At 37.1% G+C, this 25,184-nt stretch overlaps 1 protein-coding gene across 1 annotated transcript in view; it reads left to right on the forward strand.

Moving 5' to 3' along the window:
• Positions 1–8,264: 8,264 nt before the first annotated feature.
• Positions 8,265–25,184, forward strand: part of Ino80 (chromatin-remodeling ATPase INO80) — a 672,466-nt gene continuing 655,546 nt past the window's right edge. The window contains exons 1-2 of the mRNA XM_090376565.1: positions 8,265–8,403; positions 17,415–17,562. Of these exons, the coding sequence (XP_090232691.1) occupies positions 17,417–17,562 (146 nt within the window). The 5' untranslated portion in view covers positions 8,265–8,403; positions 17,415–17,416. The remainder of the gene's footprint in view (positions 8,404–17,414; positions 17,563–25,184) is intronic.

Consider the following 25,184-nt stretch of genomic DNA (forward strand, 5'->3'; position numbering starts at 1 on the left):
CAAACTGACTCAACATTCCACTGTCCATCTATGTCAACAGGGTCCACTTCCTTAGATTTTATGTTTTTCTTAATTAAAAGCATAACCCCTCCTGCCTTTCTATCCTCTCTGTGCTCATTGTACTCTCCAAATTCCAATTCTGCATTCCTAATATCTGTGTGACACAATGTCTGTCTTATCCTAACAATATTCGACTTTATTGCTGCTAAGTACCGTACATGTACTAGGAACAATAATTCTCATCACGGCGACATAGCCAGTAGTTAAAATTAAATTTTCTGTTTATACTCCGGCACGACAACCAAGTCTGTAGAGTTTACAATAAATCGTCAATACAACCATTTATCGTATTTCGTAGTCACGGGCTTGAACCCCGGTTCATTCACGGAACGCGTGCTAAACATTCTCGCCCCTGACCACTCGGCTACGTCAGGCCTGAGACATTGATATCTTGACCAGCATATCAATTTCAACAAATTTATTTACTTTACTTCTAGCATTGGTGTACATGCAAATACACATGCAACTATTCTTATTCATAGTTACCGTAACATAGCCCAAGTATTTATTTGTTTTATGATGACTGCCATCATACCCTGAAACCCCAGTATCCGTTGCTCCCGTCCGCTGCTCATTCTAATAGAAATAGCGCAAGAATCACCTTCACCTCTGCTTGAGGCTAATTTTAACCTTTTAGTCTGTGAATTTCTCCAAACTAGTAGTTTCCCCTACCCATCTAACGCTGCCTCGATAGCGTCAGCAAATGCTGACGTTATCGAGGCAGCGTTAGGTGGGTAGGGGAAACTCTTGCACCCTTTCTATTTAAGTGAACCCTTTGTATTTCTCTCCTATTAACAAGCACAGACCAGGCTGAGAAAAATTCTACTCCTTGAGCTTTGCACAATAAGGAATGCAGAACTGGAATTTGAGGAGTACAATGTCTACAGAAAGGATAGACAGGGTAGGAAGGGAGGAGGGGTTATGCTATTAGTTAAGAAATACATAAAATCCAAGGAAGTGAAGCCAGTCGACATTGCTGGACAGCGCAGTGTCGAGTCAGTTTGGTGTGACATAAGCATTGGGAGATCAAAATTGAGAGTAGGAGTGTGCTATAGGCCTAATGACTCTGATGAGTATAATAAGAAACTGTACAGGGAAATAGACTGGGCCAGTAAATCAGAGAGTCTTATAATGGGGGATTTTAATTTCCCAGATATTGACTGGAATTTGGGGGCTGGTCACTCACACACTAGCAAGGCTTTTGTGGATTTATTGGATGATTGTTTTCTACATCAGCATGTTCGGGAGGCAACTAGAGGGAGGAATACTCTTGATTTGATTATTAGCAGTGATTCTTCATGCATTAAGAATCTGCAGATAATTGAACCACTAGGTGGCAGTGATCACAGTGTGCTGAAGTGGGATTTACTCAAAGAGGTAACTACCATCAGGGGTAAAGGGAAAGGTTATTGCTTTCGTAAAGGCGATTACGATGGACTGAGACAGTATTTAAATTCTGTACAGTGGGACCAACTGATGATGTTACCAACAGCAAATTCAAAATGGGAAACATTCAAAGAACTTATCTTGGAAGTTACTAGGCTTTACATACCAACTAAGAAATATTGTTCAAGGTTTAGGCCTAAATGGATGTTAGATGAACTAATGAGACATATGGCAGAGAAGAAAAATGCATGGGATACATACAAATTAACACGTGACACAGAAGCCTATGATAGATACAAGTTGATCTGTAACCAAGTTAGAAAGGAGGTTAGGCAGGCGAAGGCAGATTACGACAAATCTTTGGCAAGGGATGCGAAGAAAAAAGCAAAGAGTTCTTTACTTATGTAAACTTATGTATGTAGGAATGGGATGAATCAGATTGTTCCACTTGATATCGATGGATCAACTGTTTATGATCCTGCTCAGGTTGCTAACAAACTGATTGAATATTTTGCATCGACATTTACACATGAGGAGTTATTCATCGAGGGGAATGCCAGAGGTGTATTCAACTCTGGCAGTAAGCTAGATAATCTTGTAATAACTGAGAGTAAAGTGGAGGAGAAATTGTTGAAGATAAATACAAGAAAGGCACCTGGAGTGGATGGGATCTATCCAGTTATATTGAAGGAGGCAGCAAAGGAAGTAAGGAAGTAAGCAAATCCTTAGCCATAATTATGAGAGCTTCCTTGGACTCAGGGGAAGTACCCATGGACTGGAGATGTACAAATGTGACCCCAATTCACAAAGGAGGATCAAAGGGCGACACAAGTAATTCTAGACCTGTGAGTTTAACTTCTGTTCTAGGAAAATTAATGGAGGCATGGTTAAAGAAGCACTGCAGAATCATCTAGACAAGACTTCAGTTATGGCTCGGACACAGCATGGTTTTGTTAAGTGAAAGTCTTGCCTCACCAATTTGACTGGATACTATGATGTGGTCACAAAGGAACTGGATGCAGGGAATAATTTTGATATCTTATATTTGGATCTTAGAAAGGCTTTTGATGCTGTTGCCCAAGGAGGACTGCTGCACAAATTGGAGCAATGTGGCATTGGAGGCAAATTGCTGCTATGGATAAAGGGATTGTTGACTGGGAGAAGACAGAGAGTGGTAATCAATGGACACTGCTCATCGTGGACTAATGTTATTAGTGGAGTCCCTCATTGTTCAGTATTGGGTCCATTGCAGTTTTCTGTATTTATAAATGATATTGATGATGGTATATCAAGCTTAATGTCCGAGTTTGCAGACGATACGAAGGTTGGCAGGGTTGTCAAGGACACTACTGACATTATGCTACTGGAACAGGATCTGGAAAGGTTGAGCAGATGGGCTGAGAGGTGGCAAATGAAGTTTAACATTGATAAATGTAAAGTACTACACATGGGAAACAGCAACCCCAGAGCAACGTATCAACTCTGTGGTACTACACTGACAGTGTTAGAGAATGAAAGTGACCTGGGGGTGGTTGTGCAGGCAGATATGAAGTTTTCTGAGCAGTGCAGACGGGCTGCAAGAGTAGCTCATGGTGTATTGTCGATGATATATAGGAATTTTTCTAGCAGGCATAAGGAGGTGATTATTCCCTTGTATAAGGCAATGGTCAGACCACACCTAGAGTACTGTATACAGGTCTGGAGGCCTCATTTCAAGAAAGATGTAGAGATGCTGGAACGAGTACAGAGAAGGGCAACAAAATTAGTGAATGGAACAAAGGGGCGCTCTTACGAAGAAAGGCTTAAGTTTTGCAAATTACAGTGTCTGGAGAGTAGGCACCGGCGAGGTGATCTGATAGAGGTGTATAAAGCCTTGAATGGTTTGTGCATGCTCAATGCTGATGGGATTCTGCCTCTTGCTCAGAATAATCACCTGAGAGGGCCTAAATTCAAATTGAGAAAAGACAGATGTAGGATAGACGTGAGGAAATTTGTCTTTAGCCAGCGGGTGGTTGGTTGGTGGAACAGACTTCCATCCCTTGTTGTGGAAGTTGATAGCCTAAATAAGTTTAAGGCTCGGCTGGACAGGTATTTCGAACTAACAGAGAGGTGCAGTGGAAGTGGTTATTTTTTATTTATTTATTTTTTTAAATTTTTTTGGCTGATGCTGCATAAGCTTACTTTCTTGCATCAAATGCCTCTACTAATGCTAATGCTAATGATGCATCGTGAGATTTGAATATCTATGTGAGTTTGGAGGGTCTGGTAGAAGATCTTGAATATATTAAAGTGGGAGACCCATCGAGCTCTCAGCTGCTGAACTCAATGCTAGAGCTGACTTTTGGGCATCAGGCAACACAGCGGCAATCTTCATGGCAAAATGCGCTAGTCCCACAGGAGTTAGTTATTGTCAACCACTTTGTTGTTAGGGACACGCCTAATATATTAGGCAAAAAAGTCTGTGTATAGCACAGTGTTATCGTGCCGACCGGGCTAGCTGGGTGTGTAAAACTCCTGCCTGGCCACCAAAAGGTGGCGGGTTCGATCCCGCTTCGTTCCGGACATTACGATGGTATGGTGCCGTACTCTTCGGTTGGACCTCCCGGCCACGATACACGAAGGAAGCAGGAGAAAACTGGTTCTGTCGTGTATTGCTCACATCATACGATTAAAAAAAAAGAAAAAAAAAAGAAAGTGGTATCTTCACCGTTCTCCCCAAACCAGGAGGAAAAAACGCTCGGGTTCAAATCCCGTCGATGACGCGAGGAACTTTAATCGGATTTTTTCACTCAGTAGCTGAGTTAGTCAGTATCAGCCGTAGATAGCAAGATTTTTCCACAGAAACTAGAGTTTTTTCGTCCAGAAAAACAGACAACTCGACCTGAGATCACATGCAATTGAGAGAAACAATTCATAAACGGGTATATATGTAACCATTTACAGGCGTCCATAATATAATAATAATAATAATTTTTTTTGTGCAAAAAAGATACATGGAACAGGACCGGGTTATGTCTGCCACGGGTTAAAGTTAATATCTTTTAAGGGCACAAAGGGTGACCTTGTTGGCCACGTTGGCACTAATGACAGGAGATCTGCAGATTTATTTAAGAAGTACAGGTCGCGAGTTAGGGTTTGGGCAATTTTGCCCAAACACGATAGGAGGGAATATATGATGACTGCCTTGTCAATTAATTCAGCCCTGGAGAGATTGTGCAAGGCTCAGGGATTTTTTTCAGAGTGGTGTGTGCTTTTTAACAGGAGAGACTGCTTCAACAGGAATGGGATACATTTAAATAGAAAGTTTGTAAGAATATCTGCCGACGCAATCGAGGTTGTTAGATGACTGCTAATTGGGGGGGGGGGTGAGATTCACAGTAGTTGCAAGCAGAGGTAAAAGTGATTCTTGCATTGCTTCTATTGGAAGAGCAGCAGCCTGGAAAGCAAGGTGCTGGGGATTTCAAGGTTGGATGAAAGTCATCAAGAAACAAGTAAGTTTCTTGGGCTGTGTTAGCATAACTAAAAGTAAGAACAGGTGCATGTATACTTGCATGTACACCAATGAAAGGAGTATAGTAAATGAATTTGAAATGCTGGTCAAGATATCAAAGGCAGATATTATTGGAATATCGAAGATGTCGTGTCACACAAATATAACGAATGCAGAATTGGAATTTGGGGAGTATTCTGTGTAGAGAAAGGACAGACAGGGAGGAGGGATTATGCTGTTAGTTAAGAAACACATAAAAGCCAAGGAACTGCTTCTAGTTGACATTGGTGAACAGTGTAATATTTAGTCAGTTTGGTGTGACATAAACAGTGGGAAAGCAAAAATGAGAGTAGGAGTCTAATTCTAAATGGAACGCATTCAAGGAATTAATCTTGAAAGCTACTAGGCTTTTTATACCAACTAAGAAATACTGTTCAAAGTTTAGGCCTTAAAGGATATCAGATGAACTCACGAGACTTGTGGCAGAGAAGAAAGATGCATGGGATGCTTATAAATTATCAGGCTACACAGAAGCCTATGATAGCTATAAACTAGACAGTAATGGAGTCACAAAAGAGGTTAGGCAGGCGAAGGCAGATTACGAGAAATCCTTGGCAAAAGATGCTAAGAAAAACAACAAGGATTTCTTTACTTATATAAACTCTAAAAGTAAGGGGGATGAATCTGATTGGTCCACTTGACATCGATCATTCGACTTTTGATGATCCTGCTCAGATAGCAAACAAACTGAATGAATATTTTGCATCTACATTCACACATGAGGAATTATTAAGGTTTGAAAATGGCAGATGGTTATCAAATTGTAGCAGGATACTTAATGATTTTGTAATAACCGAAAGCAAAGTGGAGGAGAAATTGTTGAAGTTAAACATAAGAAAAGCACCTGGGGTGGATGCGATCTATCCAGTTATATTAAAGGAGGCGGCAAAGCAACTAAACAAACCCTTAGCCATAATTATGAGAGCATCCTTGGACTCTGGGGAGGTTCTCACGGACTGGAGATGTGCAAATGTATCTCCAATTTACATAGGGGGATCGAAGGGTGACACGAATAATTACAGACCAGTTAGTTTAACTTCTGTTCCGGGTAAAATAATGGAGTCACTGGTTAAAGATGCATTGCAGGATCATCTAGACAAGACTGCAGCAATAATTCAGACGCAGCATGGGTTTGTTAAGGGAAAGTCTTGTCTGACAAATTTGATAGGATATTATGATGTGGTTTCAAAGGAACTGGATGCAAAAAATAATTTTGATATCATATATTTGGATTTCAGGAATGCTTTTGACACTGTTGCGCATGGAAGACTATTGTACAAATTAGAGTAGAATGGTATTAAGGGTAAGTTGCTACAATGGATAAAAGGATGGTTAAGTGGGAGAAGAAGAGAGAGGGTGGTAATCATTGGGTGCTACTCCTCGTGGACTAATGTTATTAGTGGAGTCCCTGTGGGACTCCACTAATAACATTAAGGTTCGTTGTTGGGTCTACTGTTGTTTTGTATATTTATCAATGATATTGATGAAGGTATATCAGGCTTAGTGTCGAAGTTTGCAGATGATACAAAGGTTGGCAGGGTTGTTAATGACAGTAATGGCAGTGTGCTACTGCAACAGGATCTAGATAATTTGGGCAGATGGGCTAAGAAGTGGCAACTGAAGTTTAACCTTGACAAATGCAAAGTACTGCATTTGGGTAGAAGTAACCCCAGAGAAACGTACAGCTGTGCGGTACTACACTTACGGTGGTAGAAAATGAAAAAGACCTGGGAGTAATTGTGCAGTCAGGTATGGAGTTTTCTGAGCAATGCAGACAGGCTGCCAGGGCAGGTCATGGGGTTTTGTCAATGATATATATTGGAATTTTTCTAGAAGGGAGAAGGAGGTGATTGTCCCTCTGTATAAAGCAATGGTTAGGCCACGCCTTGAGCGTACAGGTCTGGAGGCCTCATTTTAGGAAGGATGTAGAATTACTTGAGCGTGTACAGAGAAGGGGAACAAGATTGGTGGGGGGAATGAAGGGATCCTCTTACCAAGAGAGGCTAAGTTCTTCAAATTGCAGTGGCTGGAGGCTAGGCACCTGTGCGGTGATCTGATTGAGGTGTATAAGGCCTTGAATGGGCTGAGCACGCTGAATTCTGATGGGATCCTTCCACCTGTTCAGATTACGAACCTAAGGGGGCATAAATTCAAATTAAGAAAAGACAGATGAAGAATAGATGTGCGGAAATTTGCTTTTAGCCAGCGGGTGGTTAATTGCTGGAACAAACTTCCATCTGTTGTTGTGGAAGTTGATAGGTTGAATAAATTTAAGGAGGAACTGGACAGGCATTTGGAGCGTATGGTGTGATTTTTTTTTTGGCTGATGCTGCCTAAGTTTATAGACCTGCTTTCTTGCATCACATGCCACTACTACTACTACTACATTTCCCTTACTTTGAACTTCGTGTTAACAGTATGTCAGAGAAGGCTCAGTGGATGATTGTGGCTGCCTCTTTTTATTTTTTTTATTCTTTATTATCCTTTCAATATTTAATGGAATCTTTCATTTTGGTGAAGTGTTTAGTTAGCCAGTCTTTATAATTTATATCGCACTATATATTGACCCCGGGGGCTCACATCTGGTGAGTATGGGCTTGGCAAACCCAGGGTCCTGAGCTGGATATCATCATTCTTCTCTTTCTTGGTGATTCCTTTCTACTTCTCTTTCTCTCTCTCAGGGTAACTCGGGGAATTTTTTTTTTTTTTGGCTGGTACAGCATAAGCCTCAGGCTTCCTTGTACCATATGGCTAATAATAATAATAATAATAATAATAATAATATATGACAATCCAATGCTGTTTTTCACGCATTTGGCTCAACCGTTGTTTGTTCCCATGTGATAAACAAATGGATAATGTGTTTGGGTCACATTTTACCAATCAAAAAAAAAAAAAAAAAAAAAAAAGAAAAGAAAAAAAAGCAAGCAGCTTACTCCCGGAAGTTATTAACACAATGTTCTAGAAAATATTGCAGCTGATTCCGTTTCAATGTCCCTCTTCATGCTAAGAAGACTTTGGTATGGTAATGACAATTAGGGCTGGCACATCAAGATTTATATTGAAAATAAAGCATTTTCAATATATTATATATCTTTGAATAAAATAAATAGTATTTCACAATTAAATAGTAATTTTTTGACTTTAACTCTTTATCTGAAAGACAATTAAACCATTAACCTGCTAAACATTTTTGAATACAAAGGACAATTTCTTAGTTCAAGAGTATAGTGTATATGGCGAACTGGTGCCCCCTGCGAAATGAAGGTAGAGTCATGAGTAGGTTTTTAGTGTGGATTCGCAAGTGTTATAAGGATGACTGTTGCTATCGCCATTTTGTTTACGAAAGGAAATTTCACTCGCTCTTTTATAAGCATTCTGAATCGGAAACGGAGTCTGCTAACAAGGTAGGGTCATCACTTGACATTGTGGTTAGTTAGTGCCATGTGTTGAATTAAAGCTTCGACCAAGTGGTAAAATGTTAAAGGGCTGCAATTAATGTTACGATAGGAATGTATATATAGCTGTAACTATTTAATTTCTTGAGTGTAAAAGCTTAGTTGAACATTTAAGTTGGAATTCTGAAGTTGTGTCAAGGAACATTTTGGAATGTTGAATTTATTTTTCTGTTGTATGCAGCTACTCTGTTTATTTAATTTTAAATCTTCGTGTACTAATGTAGATTTACTGGTGAAGGTGGACAATTTTTTATTCCTAATGGAGATTTGAAATTCGTTCCAGCAGTTTTTTTCAAGTGCGTACGTTTTGGACTGATGAGCAGTAATGAAACTTTTTCACCTAAGTTTGATCAATGCTTAGCTTATTCACATATTCCAAATACTTAAGGTACGCATCAGCTACTGTAAGCAGCTGAGATAATGTTATTTATTATAAGAATTTATTATTATTTGAAATTGTTTTTTGTTTCACAAGTCGATTAATTAAAATTCATGCCAGAGTTGCACGTCTGGAGCAGATTTAGCAAAAGTTGATTGACATGAAATATTTTCACAATTATGCTTAACTTCACCACATGCTATGATAAATATGTCATTAAAATTTAACCAGAATATGATTAGATTCAGAGTAAACAAAAACACGAAACATTTTAAGTGGTACTTTAGTACCAGTGTATTAAGTGTTATTTTAACCCAAAGAGGAACAAAGTGTTTAAAGTTTTTCCCTTGTGAGAAAACACTTATTACCATTAGAGAGAGTCACTCTATCTTGATTAAAAGTTTTTGATTTTGATCTTTTGATTAAAATTTTGATTGTGTTGCTGATTAAAAAAAATTACCTTGATAATTTACGAATTGTGAGTATGAATTAATTCATTATTAATGGTCACAATCACATGAAACACTTTTTTTGTGCCTATCAAGGAATCTCATTTGGAAGATTGGATGCACTCGTAGGCCAGAACCAGAAACTCTTCCTCTTTCACAAAAAGTGGATTTATGTATCTTGCACATTGTGTAGTGTGTATTTTGCCAATTCATTTTGAACTGTATATTCAAAATATAACCAATAGTGATTATTTTTAACCAAAAATTATTGGTCATAGAAATTATTGGATAGGTGGTTGTACAAAAATTGGACCTAATAGTCTACTCAAAATCAGTATACAGTATTTAAAACAGCCTGGGCAGCTTGTATTTGAATTGAATGAAATAACAAAGTAATTTAAACTTAATTTGGTTTTTAAAACATTTCCGTTTCTTTTAAAACAAATAATGGAATTGCATGTGATGTGTTATTAAAATGAATTTGTTACATTATGGCATCTGAAAAAACTTTCACAAAAGCATCTTTCGTTAAATTTTTTTCCCTCTTTGTATTGACGCATTGAATTAAACAATTTTTTTGCACTAACAATATATTTTAATGCTTAATTGTTATTTTTATTCCAATACAAGCTTTAGCTTTTTTAACATATTTACTGGAATAATATTTTGCAATATTTTCATTCTTGTCATACCCGGTCTTTGGATTGCAGTGTGTTTTCTTTGTTCCAATCATCTGTTATTTTTTGCTTTGTCTTTTGGGTCCATTCAAATATCAGAATGTCGATGTTAATCAATTTTCTCGTAGCGGTGCACAGTGATATATAGATTTTAAAAATAATCATATATGCATAACAAATATCTTTGCTGTTTTCCTTTTTGTTTAGATTAGAGCAATCTTTGACTGTGAAACTTGCTTTGAAGTTTTTAATGATTGTGGCTTGGTTAACTTTATCACTTGCACTGTAATCTTTACTGATGAAAGATCCTTCATGGTGAGGAGAGGCTGTGAGAGTGAGGTTGAACCTATCAAATTAGTGACTTCAAAATTACAGATAACTGTTTATTAGAAAAACTTTCAAGCCTAAAGGTGAGTAAGGCTTCTGGAGTTGATTGTATATACTCAGTAATTTTGAAGGAGGTGGCCAGAGAGTGCATTGAGGACATCATTGGACTTGGGAGAGATTCCTTTGGATTGGAAAAGTGCCATTGTATCGCCAGTGCTTAAAGGTGTTTCTGAGAATGAAGTCTAACTGCAGAATGGTTAGTCTGACTTCAGTGGTAGGAATAATCTTGGAGGCAATGATTAAGAGTGCAATCCAGGGATATTTAGATAGAAATAGTATTTTGAATGGAAAATCATTTAATTAACCTGGTTAGCTCTTTTGACATAGTTACTCATGAGTTGAATGTAAGGAACAATTTGGTCATTGTTTATTTCGATTTTAGCAAGGCAATTGATTTGATTACTGTATAAGCTGGAACATGTTAAGATTACTGTCATGATTCTAAGGTAGGTCACAGAGTGAATGCAAGGCAGGAAACAGAATTGTGAATAATGGATTTTCTTCAGATTGGTGTAACATCAGATGTAGGATTCTCCAAAGCTTGGTTCTTGGACAACCATTGTTTCTGATTTTTGTCAACAATTTTACAGGGTGTGTGTTGTCAAAACTTGCAGTTGCATGAAGATTGGGAGAGTAATTAATGGTCAATGATTGCCACGGAGTGCCTTTTCAGGATGACTTATTTTATTACTATTGTTATTGTTGTAATAACTTTTATTTTTTATTTATTATTAAATTTTTTTTTTTTTTTGATGGTGCAGCAAAAGCCCGTGGCTTTTTTGTATTATATGGCTAATAATAGCAGTGTGGAAATGGCAGGAACATCAACATATGTACGTGGTTGGCAGTGGTGGTTGAAAATGTCTTTGCCATCAGATATCCTTGTATGTGTATCAGAGCACTTAAGATACCTAGGCAAAACATACCTGCTCCCCAAACTAGAAAATTACTGCACTGGTCTACACTATCTGTATGGCTCCACTGTCTCTTGTCATTGCCACACTCATACCTTTCTATTGGCATGATACAGAAGGAAAATGACTGGAATAAGGAAAACCACACCTTATTCCAGTCATTTTCTGTCCACCCATGGTGTTTGTGGTACCAAGTGAGATGCAGGTTTTTGTGACATGTAGTCAGAGAGGATATACATTTTGCTCTTTGTGTTTGTATGCTGTTGAATAGTTCTACTGAAAGTGCTCTGAACTGTCCCACATTTTATTGCAGTCAGATGCAGCATCAACTATTTTGTTGATCCACATGAGCTTTGAGCTGCTGCAGTAGTCTCTCACCTTGTTTGTCTACCATTTGTTTTGTGCCACATGTCAGCTGGATTTTATCTCACGTATGTCACTCCTGGCAAAGTTGTATGTTGAGAACAGACCACTAGGTGCATTGTCTCAGAGATGTAAACACCTCCCTCCATGCCATATCTCACCAACTTGTATCAACAAGTATGCCTTATTGAAATTTCCTCTTATTGCGATGGCTTTCTGTACTCATTACGTGTAACACTTCATGGTGAGGTATAATCCTCATTTATATTGTCTGGATCCAATGTGATTCATTCTCTCCATACTTCCCTGATGTGAATTTGGCAAGTCTCTTCTGGTTTTCTTGCAACATAATGATTAGGCAATATGATTTGGCTGACATTGCAGCCAGATCAGCCATTCCTACAAGTTTACTTGGCTCATAGTCCACTATGCAGTTCCTGTAGCGGAGATGGGAGAAACCCCCTGTGCTGTCAGACAACTAGCACTTAGGCTTCTCCATAGCCAGGTGGGCAGGAGCAGCAGCAATGCGTAGCACATGCTTCTTGAATTGACCGGAGTTCGAGCCCGTGACCACCAAATATGGAGGATGCGGAAAGGTCAGGGAATGACCACCGCATATCCCCAGAGCAATATGGCCTTAGTTGCTAATGCTCCTAAAAAAAAAAAAAAAAACTAAACTATCACTTAGTCCCCTATATAGGAAAATGATAAGAATTAAGATTAATTAAGAATGGGCAAATGATTTAATTAAAAATGGGCAAGTGATAAGAATTAAGTTAGGTTCCCAAGGTTTCCCAACACGAGCACATCACATTTTTCCTGGCATGAACAGGCTGCAAAAAAAAAAAAAAAAAAAAATTCCAGATTAAATCTGTAATTATATTTTGCATGTAGACATGTATAGTATGTTACATAGAGTTACCCTGGAATGCTAGTTCAACTCTGCTGTGGTAAATTTTGATGATACAGGATGTTATAAAATGGTCAGAAATATGTGTAACGTTATGTTTTGTGCAGTGTGCGTGTTGTTTTGTTGTTTCTGGCCACTTTGTCACATGTAAAGCCTGCCAAGCACCCGTCTACACCATGAGGAGGTGGGCTACAACTAAGCCCTAGTTGTGGTGGACTCCAGCTATCTTATACTGAATGCTCAAAAAAAGTTTTTGGGATAGTTAAAAAAAAAAAAAAAAGAACAAAACAAAAAAAAAACAACATTCATCCACTGGTGGAGTGCTAGACCAGTGATCTTATACCCAGGGGACCGAGGCACCAAGAAGATCCTACCTCTAACACAAAAAAAAAAAAAACAGCAAAATTTAAATTAAAAAATCCTGCCTCCACTAGTGAAGCACAAGACTAGTGGATGGCAACCTTGTGTTTAGGAGCCCCATTATTGGCGCCAGGAAAATCTCTCTTCTAGCTTATGACTAAAGGTCAGCATTCCCCTCCCCCCCCTCTTGAAGTCTGATGTTCCATTTCTGATGTAGCTGAGTGATTTAGTGAAACAGTACAGAAGTTCATATGCTTTGAGTGACTGGTTCAAGACTGTGATGACTAATATATATGATGATCATGTATTCTCCTACCTTGTGAACTCCTATGATCTTATGTGGTTGTCCTGTAGTATAAACAGAAAATTTATTGCAAATACTGCCTTAACAATCCTTTATATTTCAATTAATTTCCTCTATTTAACAATGTAGCATATTTTTTGTTACTTTTAAACTTTTGTCTGATAGTCTTAAACACTCGTATTTTATGTTAGTGATTGTGGTTAAAAATGAAAAAATAAATTTTAAAAATTATTAAATTTACACAAATATAATATAGAATAGCATTACACTTTTCTCTATTTTGTCTTATTTTTACCTGTTATACAGGTAACTGTTTAATAAGGTTACCAAAAAAACTTTTATTTTAAGTGACATTTTGGTTCATTATTGTCTATCTGATGCTCCAAAAAAACTAGACGAAATCAAACCAAACCCTGAGTTTGGTAATACTAATTTGTTTTTCTTTCTTTCTTGTTTATTTTTTATTCATTTATATTTTTTATATGTTAAATGCCAAATTCCTTAAACAGAAAGCTTTTGAAGTCCTAATATAAGAAGAATTTGTGTGACATTCATTTATTGTATCATAGGGGAAATGGGAATAGGCATATTTGTAAATAGTGTAGATCAGGAGTCAACAACCTGTGGCTCTTTGAACATGTAACTGCGACTCTAACGTTTAGTCCACATGTATAACAGCGATGTATTTCTGCAAGCAAATATTTTCGAACACGAACTATATTAAAAATAAATTAAGAAACCATCCGAACAATGCAAGTCTTTCAGCATGTTGGAAGATGAAAATTACAGCATACTCACTGTAATTAGTGAGTATGCTGTAATTTTATTATTATTATTATTATTAGCCATATGGTGCAAGGAAGCCTAAGGCTTATGCTGCACCAGGCAAAAAAAAAAAAAAAAATTCTGAATTACCGAGAGAGAGAGAGAGAGAGAGAATCACCAAGAAAGAGAAGAATGATGGTATCCAGCTCAGGACCCTGGTTGTGCTTAGCCCATACTCACCAGATGTGAGCCCCTGAGGGTTATAATAGTACTTTAGCTGATTCCATTTAAATAATACATTTTTTGTATTACATTTGCAAATGTAATACAAAGTTAAAAATAACTTACATTACTTTATATATACTGTACTAACAAACATTTACTAACCACGTAAACACTATCACTGCATTCTCCCCTGGCCTGCACACAACTGAAGAATAACAGTAAGTTGAGGTGCCCAGAGGGTGCAGTGCAGAAAGTAAGAGCTGAATAAATGAGATGAGAGCTAGAAGAATGAATAAAAGTGAAGCGTGTGAGAAAAAGAACACAAACCATAAATGCTACATTAAGTACATTAACCCTAGTTTTAATTAGTATATAAATTTACACTACACATCATTGCATCCCCTCCTGGTGTGTGAGAAAAAGATGAATGAGTTGAGTGAAAAAAAAAAAAAATATATATATATATATATATATATATATATATATAAATAAAACTTGGAAAAAAAATGATAAAATAAGAAAAAAGTATTAAAAAAAAAAAATGCAGCAAGTAAAGTGAGAATGCAAATTATGAATGAAGTAAATGTCTCCCCCACCCCTTTGCCTGGTGGGTTCCCCACCGCCAGCTAACGTATCCTACCCCCGTAGCGGGATGGGCAGCTTGACCTTCATACCGGATTTGACACTGCTTGGACATGACACCGACGAAGACATGCGGCTTTGCTGCCAACATATCTTTGCTGGGCACAACATATCACACTGCACAGACATGGCCCACACACTTTCAAGTCTCTGGCTTGACAGTGCACTGTCCTCGATACTGCGGAACACAACAGAGATGTGAGAAATCCCAGGTGCCGTCTGACACGAACATACTTTATAACCTTATAACATGGAAAGAATCTATAGTACTTTAGTATTATGTGTAAGTTTGATCGGTTGAGGAGACAAATGATATTGGCTGACATTGAACTTGATTTTCTTGAATTGTCAGGAAATGCATGTGAAGGAAAGTTGCACCAAAGAACAGATGGGATAAATGAGGAAAAGTTAGCTGGGTTAATTTGGACTTTAACTGTAAAGGAATGTTGGCTAGTTGAGGCATGTGTGTAGGAGAGAACAGTCAGATGAACAGCTCTCATAGAAATATTTGTAGGAAAGGTACACTGCAGAAACTGAATGTCTGGAGTTGTGATTTTGTAAGTGATAAATAATCAACCTGACTGCCCTCTTCTAGATAAAGTCTAGTAGCTTAAGAAAAATTTTTGGGATATCACTTCAGATGTGGGAACAAATTCCATGGAAGATTCATGATTTGCACAGTCAGAAAAGTTATTTGTTATTTGATTTTTTTTTTAGGAGCATTAGCAACTAAGGCCATATTGCTCCGGGATATGCGGTGGTCATTTCGTGACCTTTCCGCATCCTTCGTATTTGGTGGTGACGGGCTCGAACCCCGGTCTAATCAAGAAGCGTGTGCTACGCACTGCTGCTCCTTCCCACCTGGCTGCTCCTTCCCACCTGGCTACAGAGGCGCCTGTCAGAAAAGTAACACAAAGAGTAAAAAGAGAACCAAGGTTCTCCTTTTACTCTTTGTGTTACTTTTCTGATGTAGAGAGAAATGCAGAAGAAGCAATATTTGTGATGTGTTTATTCCAAGAAAGTTTAGAAGTTACGGTTAATTTTCAATAATGAGGAAAGAATATTGTACTTTCTTGTAATATTAAACAATTACATGTAGATTACTCTATCTAATTCTCAGACCTGTGAAATATATACTGATGGTTTGAAAACTGGCATTTGTGTAGCTGCTGTGGGAGTCGTCCCTTCTTTTACCACATCAGTGTCATTAAAATTATTTAGTATTTTTACTGTTGAGCTTTATCCCAATGAATTAGCTCTGGGTCGGGTTATTGAATATTCTGTTTCATGTAACTTAGTATGTACATACCCTCTCCTTTTTGAACCCTATATTAAAAAGCATATGATCGCAGTTACTGTCTTGCAAATTAATTCAACCAAACTAACATTTTCCTGGATTCCATGCCACTTTGTCATCACCGAAAATGATAAAGCTGATTGTGCTGCAAAACAACCCCACAACCATCCCTGTACAGATTATAAAAAGCTTTTATATATGCAGCGGCAATGCAGAAACTACCGGTCTTAACTACGGCAACCTGAAGTTAATATAATAATAAATTCCTACAGAAAAAAAAAAAAAAAAAAGACCCAATACTGTAGGAATCAAGCTTCTGGCATAATAGATGGGAAGAGATGGTACTGGCCAGATTCTTATTGGTATTTCCTACTTAACTCATATTTTTCTTTTGGGAGAAACCCTCCTCAGTTATAGTATTGGACTCAGCTAGCAATCAAACATATTCTCGTTATTTCACTATCTGTAAAACTATATTTGACTTATTATATAACTTTCAGGAACCTTTAAATCACTTTTATATTCTTGGAAATAATGCCAACTTTGATAAGTGATTCTGATACATAAAGTGCATTTGTCGGTTCGACAGAATTAAAATTTTTTTTTAGACTTAATGGCATTAAGGTGATCATGAACAGGTAACAATTTGACCCAAGACACCTCTTGCCTCCAAACAACAACAAGAAGCTAGCCATGTATTATTCCCAGTAGTAATATGTGATCTTTTCTAGAAATAAGACAAATGGGTTTTGGAAGTAAACCGATTTTTCTTTTTGCCATAGAAAAATATCTTGAGATCAGCATTTAATGAATGCTTCTTGAATATCCACTTTTGGTGTTCGTTCAAGAAGTTTCAGCTGTTTGTGCACAGTGGATTGTTGAACTTCGATGTGAAATGTGTATATCATCAGCAGAAATGGACAATTTCCAGCCAGTGGAAAAAAGTCATTAATATACTTTATCAAAAGAGTGGGTGAAAGAATAGAACTTTGGGACTAGAAGCATAACTGAACGTGATTAGAGAAACATTCTTTGAAGTTTGCATTTCTCTGAATTAAAGAATTAGTACTTTCTTTGTGAGTGTTGCTGAAATGGATATTATTTGACATTGTAACAGGACGTAATATTGATTTTGTTTTTTAACTCTAACATTTGCTTGATTTTTGCATTAATCAACCGATGTCTGCTTATTGCTTTGTGTATTTCAGTATATGGTATAGTAATGGTCATTAATATCTTTCTGCATTAATTTTTTTTTTTTATTTTTTTTTTTTAAATTTTAATGTAGGTATGGCTAATAGATCAATATCTGAAGCCTCCATAAGTAATGATCATGGACTTCTGGCAAAACCTTTACACCACCAACGCCTGGAGCGTGCTGTTTGTTTAGATGCATTTCTTGACTATGTTCAGAACATATTTAATCCTTCTCTGAGGTAATAAATTTGCTTACATTTTATATTAGCATATCTTCATATGCCTATCAGCTTTTATGATTTCTTATAAAAAATTGTCTTATGGTTTTACTGATAAGCTTACTTTTTTAAAAATAATTTTAGTCATATTTCTGTTATGATTTTTAATGAAGACATGCTAAATGATGGTCATGTTTACAATATGTTTGTGTTGGGCGTATGCTTATTTGTGGATCTCCATGACGTTACAGGGATTTTGTTATTAGTCACTCATATAGAGAGAGGTCTGGGTTTGATTCAGAGACGACGTATCTTATTCCAGCAGTGGTAGTGTCCCCAGTTGTAACATGGTGGTATGAGGCCATAGGCTCACTTATTTCTTTTTTATTTCTTATAAAAATTTTTTGGTTTTTTACAATTGTTGTTATAATATATTAGTATGTACATCAATTTCTAAATAAATTGCAGTACTCATTAAATGTAATTATTTGTTTTCATGAAAAATTTAAATTTAAGAATTTTTTTTTTTTTTTTTACATTTGCTTTTTAAAAGCAAACTTTTAATTCTCTTGGGCTAAAACCACTATAAACATCCAGCGTAAACATGAAAATTTTAGCCACTTTGGTTTCCAACTCCATAAAATCATTAAACATGAAAAAATTCAAATTAATGCATGTGCATATTACTATATTGGCCTCTTCAATTGGGGTTATAGTTGGCCAATCCCAGGCAGAGAGAATGTCTCCCCCCCCAACTTATTTCAAATTTTTAAATCTGCACCACTACATACAGATTCACCCAAACATTCATTTGTACAGGCTTGTAATATATTTTGCTCAATGTGGTCTTAGATGCTGATGTGTTATATAAATAATAACAAACAACAGGAATTAGTATTATGCAGAGTGTATGCTGTAACTGGTATAAATATGATGAAATTGGGGTATTCTCTCGGGAAACTATTCCCAGAATACCTGTTAAAACAAGATCATCATCACTCCCTGGTCTTGTGCAAGGGACTGAAGGGAAAAGCTCAAAAAAGAAAAAGTCAAGAAGAAAAGGTGCTGATGTAAGTCAAATAGCATTTTCAGACTGATGTTCAGGAAAAGGATAAAAATAGAAAGAGAAAGGAAGACAGTATAACTGAGAAACCTGAAAATGAAGTATTTGAACACGTCCAAGAAATCTGTAAAAGATCGAAGTTTTTTATGGGATGAGAATAGTAAAGTCTCTATGGCAGCAATTCAAATAGTAATGGACTTCTGAGATAACTTGGAAACAAAGGCTTGTAATGTTTTCATGGACAACATAGTTCTAAAAGACAGACTTGAAGGAAAGTGGATAAAGACAGTGAAAGTTATTCTTCAAAAGTCAAGTAGAAGTCTGATACTGAGAACAAAGCTCCAAAAGTTATGATTATTACTTATGCTATTAAAAATAAAGTTAAAAATTGGCAGGTGTTGGAAGATTATGCAACCAGTGATCATAACATCATCTCCTTCAGTATTGTTAACAGAGATTAAATAAGAGAATGTTGTGATACTGGGAGATATTTGATTAAAAACACAGGCTTAAGTTCCAAAGTTTGTATATAAGGTATGTTAATGAAGTAGATTGGCAGAAAGCCAGTTGCTGGGGATTTCAGGAACTGCTGGGGATGATGAAACAAGTAAATACATGGGCTGTGTTAGAGTAACTAAGAGTAAGATCAGCTGCATGTATACTTGCATGTACACTAATGCTAGGAGTATAGTAAACAAATTTGATGAATTTGAAGTGCTGGTAAAAACATCCAAGGCGGATATTGTTGGGATATCAGAGACTTGGTGCCACTCAGATATAAGGGATGCAGAATTGGAATTTGGGGATTACAATGTGTACAGACAGGATAGGAAGGGAGGAGGGGTTATTGCTGTTAGTTAAAAAACACATAAAATATAAGGAAGTGCATGCATCCAGTTGACATAGATGGACAGTGCAATGTTGAGTCAGTTTGGTATGACATAAGTACTAGGAAAGCAAAAATGTTGGTAGGAGTTTGTTCTAGGCCCAATGATTGATGAGTAAAATGAACAATTATACAGAGAAATAGAGTAGGCCAGAAAATCAGTGTCTTATAATGGGGGATTTTAACTTCTCAGATATAGACTGGAACTTATGGGTTGGTCACTTGCACACTAGCAAGGCTTTTGTGGATTTATTGGATGATTGTTTTCTACATCAGCATGTTCGGGAGGCAACTAGAGGAAGGAATACTCTTGATTTGATTATCAGCAGTGATTTTTCATGCATTAAGAATGGGGACTTCCCCCCCCCCAATAAGGGGGGGAAGTCCCCACGGACTGGAAATGTGCAAATGTATCTCCAATTCACAATGGGGATCAAAGGGTAACAAGTAATTACAGACCTGTTAGTTTAACTTCTGTTCCAGGGAAAATATTGGAGTTACTGGTTAAAGAAGCATTGCAAGATCATTTAGACAACACTACAGCAATAATTCAGACACAGCATGGGTTTGTCAAGGGGAAGTCTTGTCTGACCAATTTGATTGGATACTATGATGTAGTCACAAAGGAACTGGATGCAAAAAATAATTTTGATATCATATACTTGGATTCCAGGAAAGCTTTTGATACTTTTGCAAATAAAAGACTACTGTACAAATTGGAACAGTATGGCATTAAGGGCGAGTTGCTACAATGAATAAAAAGTTGGTTGAGTGGGAGAAGACAGTGGTGGTCACTGGGTACTGCTGTACATGGACTAATGTTATTAATGGTGTCCCTGAGGGGTCAGGGTTGGGCCCCTATTATTGTTTTGTATATTTATCAATGATTGATGAAGGTATATCAAGCTTAATGTCAAAGTTTGCAGATGATACAAACGTTAGGGTAGTGGAGAATGAAAGAGACCTTGGGGTAATTGCACAGTCAGATATGAAGTTTTCTGAGCAGTGTAGACAGTCTGCTGGAGTAGGTTGTTGGGTCTTGTCAATGATACACAGGAATTTTGCAAGCAGGGATAAGGAGGTGATTATGAAAAATCAGGCCTGACCATTGCCTTGTATAAGGCAATGGTCAGGCCACACACTGAGTACTGCATATAGGTCTGGAAGTCTCATTTTAGGAAGTAGAGTTGCTAGAACAAGTACAGAGAAGGGCAACAAGACTGGTGAAGAGAACAAAAGAAATGCTCTTATTTGAAGAAAGGCTTAAGTCCTGCAAATTGCATCTTCTAGAGACTAGGCACCTGTGAGGTAATCTGACTGAGGTGTATAAGGCCTTGAATGGATTGAGCAGGCTTAATGCTGATGGGATTCTTGTTGTTCAGATTACAATCCTGAGGGGGCATAGATTCAAACCGAGGAAAGACAGTTTAGAATAGATGTTGGAAGTTTGCCTTTAGCCAGCAGTTAGTTGATTGCTGGAACAAACTTCCATTTGTTGTTGTGGATAGCTTAAATAAATTCAAGGCAGAACTAGACAAACATTTGGAATGAATGCATCTGTGAAATGGGAAGGTTTTTTTTTTTTTTTGGCTGATGCTGTATAAGCTTGCTTTCTTGCATCATGTGCCTCTACTAATGCTAACTTTCAATTTGGCCACTAGGCCCAAAGTGAGAAAAATCAACTTTATGCTTCCTATCTGTAAATATTAGTCAGGTGGATTCCCGTCCCTTCTATGAGGAGGCGGGCTACCTCTATCTCACATTAGTGTTTTCCCATCTTCTAAATACTTCACCCATGAAGTCATTAAAATATGTAAATAGGTGACGATCTGTGAACAGAACTCAGAGTTGCTCTTTCTCTAAAATACCAACTGATCTTTCCAATTTAGATCGACATCCAAATAACAATGACAATCTAGCATATCTGTGGTGAACCACAAACATCTAGCTGATGTTTGTGGTTCAGATATGAAGTTTCTGAGCAGAATAACCACAAACATCTAGCTGATGTTTGTGGTTCATCACAGATACAACCCTGCTCACATAATCTTAATGACAATTTATATGCCAATCCTTGTCCAGTAATGAGACTTGACATGAAAACCAAATTGAAGCCATGGTTTTAGCTTTGGATTGATAATTTTATTATTGGGGAAAAATGTAAAGATCTGTCAGCCTTTTTGTACATTTTCCCAATCATCTTGCCACATGTCCATTATTTGCAAAACAATTCTCTTTTTCTCAGATTTCAAATCAACTCTAGAATAGTTCTATTTTTCTCTGGGCAAGGTGTTATGCCCAGAATAGCCTTCTAATATTATATTTTGTATAATGTAATAATCCAGCCAGCAAAACCCCATACTGAACAGGAAGCCTTCCAGAAATGATCTGTAAAGCTTTAGAGGAGACGGTGTGGCATGCACATGTCAACCCAGAGGAGCAAATCTCTGAGCTTGAATCAAATATTTCTGTATAATAACATTATTAATTCTGTGAACCCAAGCTCCATAGGCTTAGGTAACGATTGGGAGGAACAAACAGTCATATATAATAAATTTAAAGCTCGTCCTTTGATTCCCCAATTGGTCCTAATGATCCTCCAAACCTTGGCATATAATGTTCGAATTTTGGTTTTCAAAAACTTGACGTGCTCAGTAAAAAAGATACCCCCTCAAGGTATAAACCTAAATACCTCGTGACTCTAACATACCGAACCGCATCCCCATAAAGCCTAACAGTAGGTGCATGATTTATACTAAGGCACCCCTTCAGAAGCATCTGAACAGTTTTTATATTGGAAATTTGCAATTTATAATTTTGACACCAATTTTCTAACATATCTAAAACCTCTGCTGCTCTGTTTTCAATCAAAGAGCAGGAGTTTCTTTGTACTAATACAGCTAAATCATCAGCATAAACTATAAATATTATGCCGGAAATCTGTTTCTTTAAAAATTCATCAAATAGGATGTTCCATGCAAAGGGGCCAATTACTGATGAGCCTTTTACTGAGGCCATTTACTGGACATCCACATGAAATCTTCTTAATAATTTAAGTATAGCTTGTCTTTTCTCTAGAACAAAAATAACTCGTAAATACAGAATATAAATTCTGTGAACAATTAGAAATCCTTATTCTACTCAAGATACCCTCCAACTGTAGCCAGTCGAATGCTCCCCTGAAATCCAAAAATATAGCAAGGACGTACCTGGTATCACTTCACTCCACTGTGTATCAATTGATACACAGCATCCTTTTATCCTTTTCTGAACCCAAATTGATTTCTAGAGGACAAGTTTTCTGCATCATACAATCATTAAATGGTTGATCAACAGCCGTTCATACTTTGCCTATAACAGGGAGCAAAGCAATAGGTAGATGCGACCCTGTCTCTAAGCATTCTATCTATACCTTTAACAATTAATCACCCAAACATTCTTCCAGCATTGGGGGAAGTCTCCTTCTTATAAACATTAAATAACTCAACAATTAATCACCCAAACATTCTTCCAGCATTGGGGGAAGTCTCCTTCTTATAAACATTAAATAACTCAACAATTAATCACCCAAACATTCTTCCAGCATTGGGGGAAGTCTCCTTCTTATAAACATTAAATAACTCAACATACAATTCGGGTTTCAATTCATATAACTTTTTCATAACAGCAACTTCAATTTTATCTAGGCCTGGTGACTTGCCATCCTTTGCATGGCTAACTTCTTCAATCGAGAAATTTTTCTCTGCATTCACTGACTGATACTGAGCATTTTCAATAATCATTTGTTATTATTCTAGGCTTTCATTCCCAATTCTAATATCAAGAAAGAGTCTTCCAGAATTCTGCCCACAGAATCTTGCCAAGTTAAAGTTTGATTTTTGCCAACTCCAATGGTATTAAGAACTTCAAATAGATTTTTCTAATTTGTTAGTACGGTGGATTCCAGTTATTTGGGCCACCAGTTAATCGGGGCAGCCATTTATTTGGGGCAAATCTTAAAAAACAGAAACCAATCGAGAAAATAGCCAGGGTTTACTTCGCTTAATTGGGGAGACCGCAGCACTGGAAATTACCCTACGATTGTTTCCGATGGTACCACGTGGTTCAGTTGAAGTTCTGGAGGTCACAACCATAAAACAATTAGCAGTCACCTGTTTATTGGGCTTTTCTGTTAATGAAATCTATCATAAACGGACAGTAAACTCGATCTTACTGAATTTGCGATAATACCGATATTATGGTGAAATGAGTTTCCATGAAATCTTCAGTCATATGAAAATATTAATTTTCAGATCTTCTCTTCATTCCTATTTTTAAAGCTTTGTAACTCGTTACTCCGTTCTCACTTGCGCGTATCATGTTACTTACAATTTGTGTGTGCCATGTTCTTTGTTATTGATTGCTTATCTTTTTACTGTTTTAAATTTTAACTCCCACTCACAAATGTCAGTGAACAGAAATGTCAACTAGTTTGTATGTACATATTACGGTGTGTATTAATTATTCCGATTATAACGTATATTCTTCCGATTTTCACGTATCATTTAATTTTTTAATTGGTAAGGTAATAAAGAGTAAATTTGTGCTTAATATATCTTTACTTTTATAGCCTGTGGATAATATTCTTCCTATTTTCCGCTAATTAGAATAGCTGTTTAATAGAATTAAAATTCAGTTCACAAACGTGATCATAATGACCGGCGCTTACTACACATTGTATAGTGAACGGTACTTTACTATGGTGAGTTCATCGTAACGTAATTTGATTGTACAGTGAACTAATTGTAAAGGGGGGGGTACATTGTATTTTTAACTATTTACGTGAAACTTTGGATAATTGGGGCAGCTGCTTAATCGGGCCAAAATACACTAGTTTTGATGTGTCCCAAATAACCTGAATAGACTGTACTTTAAAAACAGTACTCCATGGATCTCGGGATCCTTGCTCTTCAATATATTTTCTCCACGACATAATCTTAGCCCTATTGACAGCTTTAACATATTGTTTCCTTTGCTCTCTATATAACTCTAAATAAATACAACATATATCTAAATTTCTATATCTTCATTGCCTCTGATATTGCCTTCTCAGTTTTAAAGTTTGAGACCTGAGTTGACTAAATTCTTGACTCCACCAAAAAACTGGCTTTGTAACCATATTCTTTTTCATACACGAATTACAAATTTTCACTAAAATTTCAGTCAATTTTTCAGCATTCTGTTCAGATGTTAACACTTGCCAATGCTGCTCATTCCAATAGAAGCAGTGCAAGAATCATTTCCACCTCTGCCTGCAGCTACTGTGGGCCAGAAAACTGCAGGCTAGCAGTTTTCCTACCCACCTAACATTGCCTCGATAGCATTAGCAAATATTCTTGCACCCTCTCTGTTTAAGTGTATCCCATCTCTGTAGAAGCAGTCTCTCCTGTTAACAAGCACAGACCATGCTGAGAAAAATTTTACCCCAGGAGCCCTGCACAATCTCTCCAGGGCCGAATTGTTTGACAAGGCTCTCATCGTATACTTCCCCCAATATCGTGTCTGGGCAGGATTGCAGACACTTTCAAATTCAACCCTAACTTGCAGTTTATTTTCAACATTGACCTGTACTTGTTAAGTAATTCCTCTGGTCTCCTACTCCTAATATCATTAGTGCCAACGTGTACAACAATATCACCTTTTGTGCCCTTAAAG

The sequence above is a fragment of the Mastigoproctus giganteus genome, chromosome 6, assembly GCF_048544385.1.
Source record: "Mastigoproctus giganteus isolate SK-2022 chromosome 6, ASM4854438v1, whole genome shotgun sequence".
Lineage (NCBI taxonomy): Eukaryota > Metazoa > Arthropoda > Arachnida > Uropygi > Thelyphonidae > Mastigoproctus > Mastigoproctus giganteus.